Consider the following 12,484-nt stretch of genomic DNA (forward strand, 5'->3'; position numbering starts at 1 on the left):
TTTATTTTTATTACAAGTGTCAAAAAATTAATTAAAAGCATCACTTTACAATAGCATACATTCATGTTTTCGTATTATAATGTTACGATAAAATCGTGTCATTTTTATAATACCTGCCACACATTTTGTAATATAATAAAAGAATATGAAAGTTTGGAAATTTCAGCGTTTGTTATGTAATCAACAAAAACTCATTAAAAAAATCAAGTATATATATAAAAGGACTATATTCATTTATCTTAAATCATACAGGAAAAGTCGCAAATCATTCCTAACTCAGTAATAGTTTATAACTATACAAATTATTTTTTGTTTCATAGAGGAAGTAACGGCTGAATAGATAACAAGGTTCTATTAGGAACTAAGTACAATATTTAACTTTATTTGCACTTTTAATTTTGTAATTATTAAATTACAAATTACCTGCATAACAATATAGTCTTTAAACAAGAACTACTTATTAGATTATAAGTAGTAAACAACGGCGCAATTTATAATATATTCAGAACTGGTTATACAAATTCGATCAGATACAGAGGCCAGTCCAAGTTAAGAATTTACAAACAGTATAAATAATGCAACATTGACAATAAAAGCTACTAAAATTTCCGTATTTCCTTCCTCCTTAGGTAAACAATATTTACCTAACTTGAAATTAGGCGAGTTCTGTATCAAGTTTTCTGTCCAACGTTTTCATCCTATCAATTAGATATAAACCTCATAGACAGAATAATGATTAACTGGGAAATAAAAAGTCCTGATTCTAGACCACAAGTTCTTTAGCTGGGTTAACAAATAAAATGCTTGAAAGATATTATATGTAAAACTACGATCTAATAGAAAATTATTATATGTTTAATCTATGCGACTTTACAATCGAACTGTATTCAGTTTGAATTTTACAAAATACTTATAAAATATAGTAATATTTTAAAAAATTGTAATTTTTGCTAAAAAAAAATTAGGACAGAATTTTTCCGCTATATTAGTAAGAAAGGCTTAAAATTTATTATTGCTTTTAACTAATATTTCTTTATTAAGAATGTAGTGTCACCGCTAAAACAGTTCCTTAAAATGATGTTAACGAGTTCGATTTCACCCTATAGATAAATAGATAGATATTTAAGACAAACAGTTGCACCGTACAATTTAATCTAAGGAAACTCAGATCTAAACATTATTTCCTCGTAAAACTGTACATATTAAAGTATATAAAAGAAAATTGGGTAGTTTAGTCAATTTGTCACAGCAACAGGAAAGTGCCCACATATTTATCCTATTTCTTACTCTATCTATAAAGGCTGACCACACAATTTTATAATTATTCAATATATACAAATATTAAGAATTTGTACACAATCATCATCTTTCTGCCCTTCTCACATATCTAGGGGTCGATGTAATATATTTACTTCGTCCATTTATCTTTGTTTGCAGTCATCTCATTAATCTCTCCTGGCCATATCATCTTTCACATAGTCCATCCATCTCTTTCCGGATCCTACTTTACCCTTACGACCATTGACATTCATATTTAACACCTTTTTTACCACTTTCTCTTCCCCACTGCACATCACATGCTCATACCAGCGCGAACATTTACTTCTCAAATATTTATACATAATACATCAATATATAATAATTTGCGAATACAAAATCTCTATATATTCAAGCACAATCCCTTAGTAGTTAAACAGAATAAAACGAGTGGTAAGTATATCCTTACAAGAGATTGTATCTCTTACTTTCATAATACAAATTATGTAGGTTATTACGTTGCGTTATATTTTCGAAACGCAAATCTCTATAATTATGATAATATTGAATATATAAATAATTAAAAAAAACCAAAAGCTAACTGTATTCAGAGCAATTCTTAATAAAAACACATAAAAAATAATCCAACATAAAGACTTGCACAACGACTTTTAAGAACCAACTACTTTGAACAGTGTCATCCATAAATCCAAAAGGCAGCCACAAGGCACCGACTTTTATCAAAAAATATTAAAAATATCAGATTAGAAATCTTACGAATATCGAGCATGAAGTTTGGTCGAAATATTTAACAGTATTTTTAAAAAATAATTATATTTTATATGAAAAGAAACTTACTATTTCAAAATCTTCATTTAAATCAGGGAATATAGATCAAAGCTCTCTAGTACTCGCTGAAAATAAATCTGACTCTGTCCAATCTCTTTACTTTCTCTAATTCACGATTGATATTAGAACATTGTCATAAATTTCGCAGTTTCTTGGAAAGTTTGTAACGATGATAATAAAAAAGGAGACCTAAATTTACTGCATACCTTTACGCTGCTTAATGAAACCGAAAAATCTGTATGAGCGAAATGTAAAAACTGTGCGGTGAGAGGCTGACAAATCGTGATATTAAGTTAATCGTTTTAAACAGTTTAACTAACTAGACAATGCTAAAAACTTTTCATCTACGCTAGGGTATAAAATGAATGTTACCCACAATAATAGAGTTTTCGTGTTTAATTTTTCTGTAGATTTATAGTTTTAAATAACTAATTACTTGTAATTTACATATTTTTTATTAAACTTAAAGTGGCAAATTAGCTGCTAATTTGCCTGGTTAAAATTGATAACCGTCGCCTATAGAAAGTCAGTGAATGTACAGTGACTACGATGAAACTCTTCATTGTCGTCATTCGAGGATGATACTTTTATACCCTGGAATTTCACTAATAATCCTTATAAATATTATAAACATGACAAATAATTTGTTTGTTATCCTGGCCACGCGGACAATGTTGCGGGTACAAGCTAGTATTAAAAATAAATAATACAAACCTTGTTTAAATTGGTTGTCTAGCTGTTGCAGGAGATCGTTGGCAAGCTCAGCGCGACTTGGCTTAGATTCCGGCGGAGACGGAGGGTAAAGGCTGACTGTTGGATCATCATGCAACTGGTAATTGCTAAGTTCGATCTTCGGCGTAACTGTTGGTAGAGACTTGAGCAGATCTGCAAACAATAAAACACATGTTAACTAAAATATATAAAGAACAAACTACAACACGACTTTTATATAAATTGTAATAATTTGTTATCAATATATTTCTATTAATATATTGTTTTATATATTCTACTACTATTCTAATTTACATAATCTGTATCTAAATAATAATTATATATTTTCTTTTTTATGTTCTCATATGATAAAAATAGAAAATATAAAATTAGTCTCGTATTAGTACGAGTATTAAGATTTATGCTAGAGAGAGGAACATTACAACGAATTATCATTACCAAAAATGTTCTAATTTAATTAAAAAAAAATCAATAAAATTATAGCATAAGAGACCTTTCCTGACTATTTATCTTTAAATGAGTTAATTTTAGGAATAAATTTTTAGAACGACATTAAAAAATCAATCATTTTTCAATATCATCCTCTCCACGCTCATTCTTGTTGATTCAATATCTTTTATAGAAATATTCATATTGATTTAAAAATTATTGAAAACAGTTAATTGTAAAAACTAATTAAAACTAATAATAAAAGTGTAGTTACATATTATTACATATTGAAAATTTGACACTTTCATAAATATATTATAAATTTATTTCATACAATGAATGATTATTATAAATTTCATTCATTGTTAAATATATATATAATTTGTAACACTCATTAATCCTTACTTTGTAATAATGATATCTGGAATTCTCTACACAATTCACACATTCCATTACTTTTATAACAACACATTTTCACACAAGTACTGTTTATCTCTACGTGTAGTGTTATCCGAATCGACACTAATTTAATTATTACAATAATTAGCGCAGTTAACTGGAATATATCAGAGAAGCTTCAAGGTAAAGAGCTTAGATAAGTAATGGACAAAATACAACGGGGAGACTGAAGTCGTTAATATATATATGAAAGATAACTGTCGCATGATATTACGTCAAAGCAACGCCCAGATGTCGTGATGCTTTAAATCTTATTTGATAATGTCACAATAATTACTTATGTTATAAAAACATGTTCAATATATGGTTACCAGTCGCAGCTAGCTTTATCCGCTGCTACGACCCTATTTACCTCAACGTACGCTAATATGTAAAAGAAGTTGACCAATTAAGGTGAACAAAATTTATTTAATTATAAATATTTAATGGTTAAAATACTATAATTACTATTTAAGTATGTTTATTACCCAAAATAAACCTGCTATAGTTGTTTAACTGCAACACAATTTCACTCCTTTAGAAAGTGCCACAAAAATACAAATTATTCTACTCTGTCCAATCTCCTATATGAGTAGAACTCGAAAAGAATCTCTACCTGTTTATTAATTTAAAATTAGATAATATATGGCCAAGTTTATAATTTCTTGTAAACATATAATAAAATGAGTTTTTATTCATCTTTTATCAAATACAAAGTAGTAAAATAACTCGTGAACAATAACTGAACATTTCATTCACTGCCTCGCCGGCCGGCGATGCGAGGGCCACCATTCAAGTTTGATGAAGGAACCACTTGATCGCATGCGATTCCTTCATCAAACTTGAATGGTCAGCTTTCACAATTGTGGGTATTTTTATGGACACATGAATTCGTATTTCTTTTATTATTGCGTTGTCAAATAAATAAACACACCTTTTATTTTCATAGGGTAAAAAAATCATATATCGTGTACAAATATTATAAATGGTAAAGAATGAAAAGATGTTTAATGTTTGTTACTCACTCACTTTTAAGCAGATGAATTGATTTGAATCAAAAATTAATAGGCATAGCAATATCTAGATTAACATATAGACAAATCTGCGTGACCCAGATAGTATAATATAAAGTATTTTATATTAAGCAGACCCCCAGAAGAGACAAACATAATAGATGTCATATGCTACATAGGCTGCTAGCTTACTAGCTATCTAGGTATATACGAGTATGTACTTTACGTTAATTTTAGCGCTAGACCTCAGTAAACTTAATTTACTCCGCTAAATTTGAGTTCTTACATAAAATCGATGCTGAAAAATATGTGATCAAATTTAATTTAAATCAAAGTTAATAATGATACTAAGAATTATAAAATTATAAAATAGCAATGAATTAATCAATCCTAATAGAATCCATAGAACTATAATAAACTCGTAAAGGACGATAAGTCTGTCTGTAATGTATTTCTAAGAAACTTCCATAAAGATAAGGTTCTCGATACCACTTGTGTTCTTTTTCAAATCATTTTGTTATAATGTAATCGTCAATTCTAAACCGATTTTAATAATTTATAACCGATAGAGATCAATCCTATATCCTTCTCAAATAAATTTTAGCACGTTTAAGTCGCCATTTTCGCTAAATTATACTTATTAGATTCGATAACACAAATCACGACATACAGCTTGACCTTTCCATTGTATAGAATGTAGATAACTTTATAAATTTGATGGACAATTCACGAAAAAAATCCGAGATTTGACAAAATGGAGATATATATTTAAAACAGAAATAAAGAGTTGTTGAGTTGTAATTTTAACGCTGTAAATTGGAGAATTATAGAAAGTACATAATTCAAAAATATATTTTCAGAAATGATACAGGTATGTTTTTACTATTAGATACTAGGAGGACCATTCACAGAAGTTCTGAATTCCAATCTTCACAATTTTAAAAAGATAGATACATACTGGATATTTTTTGGTAACCTGGACTTAAATAATATTGAATTAACTTTTAATCGTATATACTCCAATTAAAAGATTTACTTAAGTGATGGTCGCATATAAATTTTATCAATATTAAAATATGTTTGTTTTTTAGAAATAAATGTAAAATCATCAATTGAAAATTTAAGACTGTATGCTTAAAAAGATACGTTTTTCAATTAAATAAATGATAAGATACATAAGAAAAATGCTTTTCGATGCGTCCTGCGATATTCTTGTTATTTTTAGGGGGTTTTGTATTGCACACATTATAATCTCGTTGCTTCAAATACAGTTCTAAACTATCAATGAGCTTATATTATTGCTGTGAGACAAATGTAACAATTGTAAATTGATACATTTATTAATTGTTGAAAATAATCACTGCGATAATAATAAAAATCTTAATATGATGTAACTCTAATTGTTGTTACAATAAGTTATAATTGTAACGAACAAATGATGAAACATCACCAGGAGAACTGTCAATCTTATTAACGTCAAATGTGTTAGAAGAATATTCTGCTTCTATGTTTGCTACTATGCCAAAATAATATTATGTAGGTACATTCCGGTAGCTTCACAGTTTTAGAATAAGTCCATTAGAATCCATAAAAGTATTAAATTCCTCCTAAAAAATTGTTGTCATCTTCAACAATTGCATTCCTTAATCACTCAATAAACGTAGTAAAACTTACGTATAAAAAGCTTTATTTCCTAGAGCAGAGCTGTACTTTACTGAGGGGCAAAGACTATTATTATGTAAGCCACAAGTTCGGACTTTTGACACAGTTTGATTAATCAAACCGAGTCAAAAGGCCAAACTCGAACCATAAATCGAACCCAAAAACTTGGACTTTAAAACTCGATTATGCGACGAATTATGAGAATCAACGATTCTTTACTCATTTTTGAAACATGACTTTGTCTTCCCTTTCAGCTATTATGTAACTGGTAAGAATTTTTTACATTATTCCTATGGCTATTGAAATAGATCCGGGCAATGAACGCCGCGAACGCTCAAATTGTGGAAGATAGGTTATAACGATCAAAAGCAACTGAAAAAATATTTCGAAGAAAGCGACAGTCACACATTGGCATTGTAGCATATTTTCAAGTAATTGAAAAGGAATGACGTAATTAAAACAATAAGAATAAATATAATTAGCGAGGAATTGTACGAATAGTTATACTAATTAGCGTCATTGCGAGATCGTATTTTCAGTGCGCTTGTAACTCTCTTTTATTATACTTGTAGTATCATTGGAATAATCTTGCAATACAATATGGAAATTTTTACTTATCAAATTATGTAAACTAAATATCTATCTATGTTTTCTCAACCCTAACAAAGAGGCTAACAGTTTATTTAAACCTATAAACCGTTATAAGCAATAAATCGATCACTTTGTGATAAACAAACATATTATAAAATTTAATGTCAAAACATATTTTCATTGGATACAAGATAAATAATGGAAAATAGTCGGGTGGGTGATATGCAATTGAAAACATGGTCAAGAGAGCTACCAACAAAAACAAGTATGTTTTCAGAAACCGCCAGACGTCATGTATTATCTCGTATGTAAAGTTTGTCACACGCTGGACGTGTGATTATCAAGACACACCCTCGTTTTTAGCATAGCGACTAAGACAATATCTGTAGAATAAAATTAATTAAATTATAATAATTGAACTACATCTTTTTTGTTTAAATAAAATGAATTAATTGTAAAATGTAGAGATATTCACGTGGTAAGATATTTATAATAGAAAAAATATATAATGTTTTGTTAAAAATAATAATGTTTTGTTCTCGATTTTAATTGTTGCTAAGTAATTCATTGATGGCTTTTTATATAAGTTAATGGTCTTAGTACTCTATCTGCGAAACAGTATTGAAGTTATTCGCGAACAAATCCTTCATATTATTGCTTGAAAAAATTACGTAATAATCTCGCATTGAGTTCCCGAGTACAGTATTCTTATTATTTTACCTATATATATTTTAAATATTTATTAATGATTCGTTTTTATACCCGTAGTAGATTACTCAATCACGATTACTTAACTGTTTCTAAATAAATATAGACAATCGTATAAAAAACTTATCATGTACATAAAAAAGTACCACACAAATAATAAAAAATTATTACGGTAAAACTGAAAGTGAATAGATAAGTATAATTATTATGTACTATAAATAGATACAGAAATGCTAAATTTAAGTCTCTATATCACATATTATGAACAGGCAGCGCTTTCCTAACAAAACTCTTTCCTCCTTTTATATATTTATCAGTATATACTTATTATTCTTTTTCCCAATTATACATATAATGAAAGGAAAGCAGTTTCCCTTTCTCCTAATACCTTTTTATTGGGGGAAAGGGATTGTTAATAATGGAGACTGAGAATCCCATTGCTAGCAATATACCCAACCAGGTCGACCTCCTCGCGGATCTCCCTGGAAACTATCATGGTTAATTCTTGATGAATTCATCATGATGGACTAACTGATCTGTTTTCATTCTCATCTATTACCCTTCACTGGTGCTCCGCCAGCGTATTCTGTTAGCGCAGGCGGGGTTACCATACCATTTTCACCCATAAAAAAAATACCTTTTTATTAATTTATTGAAATATACACTTATTAGGTATTCGCCGACGAACTTTGGTTTTTTTTAGCAAACAAAGATGTTATGTTTACTTTTTTTGTAGCTCTTCTTTTGTGACCTACACTTTAACATTTATTATGATATTTATATGCCTATAAAGATAGATATTATCTAAGTAATAAATTGTCTTTTTAAGAATATTTCGCGCTGCCTTGTTTAGTCGATTCATTACCGAAACCGAAACCGAATTATATAATCAATAACAATGATACTAATTGTAGGTTTCTACATTTGCGTAAATAATCATTACGGTAAGAGTTAAATTTATATTGGATTTCAGGAGTTTGTTCTATTTCTGAGATTAAGAACTAAAGAGTTCACATAAGAACGTGATAATTTATATAGATTAGATATAGTTATGCATATATGTATATAATGTCATATATGACACGTAAATTATATGTAAAATAGGTATGTAATGGTGGTATCTTGAGAGAATGGAAATATACACATATAAGCTGGATAAGATACGTATCGTGTTGACCTATCATATAGCTTTATCGTACATGAGGTGAATTCGTGGGGGTGCTGTCTTTGATGTGTCTAATTAATATAATTGTTAACGCGTCGGTGGCAAAAGTTGAGTAATGATAATAAAATATAATATATTATATACTATTTTAGTAACATCCCAGCGTTATAAGATAATAAACCAACGATTCGAGCGTCCTATTTAACGTATTATCGAAGACCATTAAAATTATATAAGCACACTTTATGCGTAGTTTTTAAATTTAATGTAAATGCCATATTATTATTTCGTTAATAGAACACACTCCACATCATACCACTCTGTTCAGCGTATGGTAAAAATATATTAAATTGTTTGTACATAATATATATATATATATATATATATATATATATATATATATCAGATTCTATAGTCTTAACACATTTATATTTTACTTTTCTTTGTCGGAATTCTGTAAAACCTTATTTTTTAATCATCTGTCTTGTGTGGCCCTTTAGTATCTAAACGGAATGAGAAAGGGATTTAAAACTCTCACTTGTTATGTAATACTACAGCCCAAAGCCAGAATGTTTCAAGAGCTTAAAAAGGTTTATTATTTATGGACGAAGCGCCGTAAAAAACCTTTTTTTTCCATTAAACATGCAAAAGGAAATATTTTTATATCTATTCGTATAGACTGTCATTTAAATACCTTTGAATTCAATTTTTATTTTTTTTATATATATTTGACCTTTTTTTATTACAGTTTACAAAGGTGTATTATAGGAAAATATAATGGTATTTCTAATAAGCACAGTTTATTACAAATTATTAAAATAAACCTTCAAAAACCACGTTATATGGTTTTATTTTAAACTCGGTACATCCTAAAGTATGACTACTAAGACCGATATTCCTTCTGAATCGTATCTACATACTGTTTCCAAAAGTCCAAACCAATCGTCTTACGCGCAAACTCGACTACTTTCAGGCACCTGGACAAGCTAGCTTTCGAAAGGGCTTTAGCACCAAAGACTATATACGAGTACATACGCTAAGGCAATTATACAGTAGACCAAAGAGTAACTTGCCACTATGTCTGGCGTTTGTGGCTGTATACTATACTCAATGACCTCAATAGTGCTTCTCAACAAGTAGGTCTTATGATGAACATGTACAAGACTAAAATTATGTCTAACTTCCATGTCACACTTATACTGGTCATGATTGAGAACACTACGCTAAGTAAGCTAAGTCAATCGATGAATCCAACTCGGCTGGCTACCGTTCGGGAAACTACGCCACATGTCATCCAGAATATATCAAAATTTGAAGGTCACATAGTTTGAAGAACCGACAACCAATTGAGAAGAAAGGTTCATAAGTAGCGACCCTTTATAAGCATACGCAGTGTAGGACGAACGAACTAGATAGAGTGACGACCTTAAATGCATTACATGGAGTCAGTGAATGCAGGTGGCTCAGGACCATACTTTATGGCAGTCTATGAGGGAAGACTGTGTTCAACAGTGGACTGAAATGTGATGATAGATGGATATCCTAATTGTAAAAACTTTATTATTATTATCTATTTCATATAAAAAAAAAAACAATATAATTCAAATATCTTGTCGTCTAAAGGAAACAAAACCTATTATTATTACGTGCGGAATCTTTGGCATATGGGTCCAACTCATACTTTACTGGTTTTATTCTAGTATGTATATTAGTATACATGATTTATCTTCTAGACATAATATTATTTTCATATCTGCTTGGGTATTTTATCTCCTAAAAGTGAGAAGATAAGTAAATTAAAAACAGAAACAGGCAATTGTGTATAAGGCACTTGTGTATAATTAACTTACACTTAAGCCTTCTTTAACAGATTTAAAAAAATTATTTAATCCAAATTCTGTGACATGACTTTGTAATAAAATACAGTTAGCATCAAATTTTTACATAAATTCAATTATAACGTTTTGCCTCCTACCACCATCTATATGTACACCTACACCTTTTACCACGATAAAAACTATCTCTAAAGTCGGAAGATATAATAAACATTTACAAAATTACGTTAAAGTCGGTAGAACGGTTTCAGAGACTAGCGTGAACGACTATCGTGTCACAGATTTTTTATATATTAAGATGATATTAATAGGTGTATAGGTTGTAATAATATAAATTTCAATTAATAAAAATATTTTAAGATTTCATGAAATCCTGATTTACCATTTATAGTGTTAAGAATTTAGAAGGTAATGTACTTACTGACATTAAAAATATAAAGTGAAAGGACAAACAACGTTCGAATACAAAATTAAGAAGCTTGCTGACACGAACTTTAAATATAATATCGCTTGGCAGAAAAGGAACATATTTTTTTTTATATATTCAATTTATATATATATATATATATATATACATATAAATAATTCGTGAAACTAAGTTCATTTTAACTAATACTAATAATACAGCTAGCTGTACCCCGTGGATTTACCCGAGGGTATCCTAATAAAAAAATATTATATATATTCTTTATTACACTAAAACATACATGCTAGAGCCAGGGCTATTCTATTCTGGGCTAATCTAGGCTGGGCTTAAGGGCTATTCTGAATACTCACGGGAAGTTTATTCCACAGCTGTACAGCACGATATATAAATGAATTACCCACAAAATGAGTTTTACAGCTGGGAAGCTTCAGTACCCTGGACTGGTTCAGACGTCTAGGTCTGAAAGGAGGAGGTAACAATTGGAACCGGGAACGAACATAGGAAGGAGAATTGGGATCATTAAGGACATTATATAGAACCGCTAGGACATGTGTCAATATTGTGTTCACTAAAAACTGTAACTGTAACGGTAAAACTTATTAACAATATAATGAAGTCAGTTTTTCTAATGATCTAGTTTTTAAACACACGAATTTTGAAATATTTTATTGTGTTCACTAAAAACTTACGGAGACGATTGTTAATAAGTCGTTCTAATACTTTGGAAAGTGCCGGCAAAACAGAAATTGGTCTATAGTAAGACCCCTTTTGAGAGACTGTAACGGTAGTCGTTCAAAACTTATTTAACAATATAATGAAGTCAGTTTTTCTAATGTATTACATCTAGTTTTTAAACATACAATGACATTCTTATACATACTAACGAGGACAAAACTATTTATGAAATTATTTGTATCCCGAAAGGACGGAGATCGATATATTGCAACAATAGCTGTGTCTTTATTAATTTTTAAAATCAAACAACTTCCCTCCAGATCATTTTGTTCATCCACAGAAACATATATATTATTTTTAATATACACAACAACTCCATCATTTTGGTTATGTATCTTCTTTGTAAAAAAATGTCTATAACCATCTAAGTTAGGAATAGTGGGTTGACAAGACAGCCAGCATTCCGGTAAAAATCATAATATCACTTTCTATTTTTAGACGAGACATTCCTGTCCAATTACAAGATATACTCCTAATATTTTGTATTAAAAGCTTAAGGTACTTACTAGGGTTTGGCAGCAGGGTAATACAGTCTTCTGGATCACATTGTATCGCGTTAGATACTTTTATTTTGTCGATGTCAGATGTAATATTTTTATCAAACGAGGTGAATTTTAATTATTAATAATGTATATAGTAATAA

The 12,484-nt window shown here is 29.4% G+C and overlaps 1 protein-coding gene across 2 annotated transcripts in view; it reads right to left on the reverse strand.

Annotated features, from left to right (window-relative positions):
- The window catches only part of LOC113521504 (activating transcription factor of chaperone), a 30,462-nt gene that overhangs the window by 7,522 nt on the left and 10,456 nt on the right, over nucleotides 1-12,484 (reverse strand). Inside the window, exons 1-2 of one of the 2 annotated variants that reach the window (XM_031912911.2) lie at nucleotides 3,673-3,834; nucleotides 2,821-2,991 (exon numbers count right to left, since the gene is read on the reverse strand). In XM_031912911.2, the coding sequence (XP_031768771.1) occupies nucleotides 2,821-2,991; nucleotides 3,673-3,739 (238 nt within the window). In that variant the 5' untranslated portion in view covers nucleotides 3,740-3,834. Of the gene's footprint in view, nucleotides 1-2,820; nucleotides 2,992-3,672; nucleotides 3,835-12,484 lie in introns of those variants that run through there. The other variant, XM_026907045.3, reaches the window with a different exon arrangement.

Source organism: Galleria mellonella, unplaced genomic scaffold, assembly GCF_026898425.1.
Source record: "Galleria mellonella isolate WM207_F2 unplaced genomic scaffold, CSIRO_AGI_GalMel_v1 utg55, whole genome shotgun sequence".
In the NCBI taxonomy this organism is placed as follows: Eukaryota; Metazoa; Arthropoda; class Insecta; order Lepidoptera; family Pyralidae; genus Galleria; species Galleria mellonella.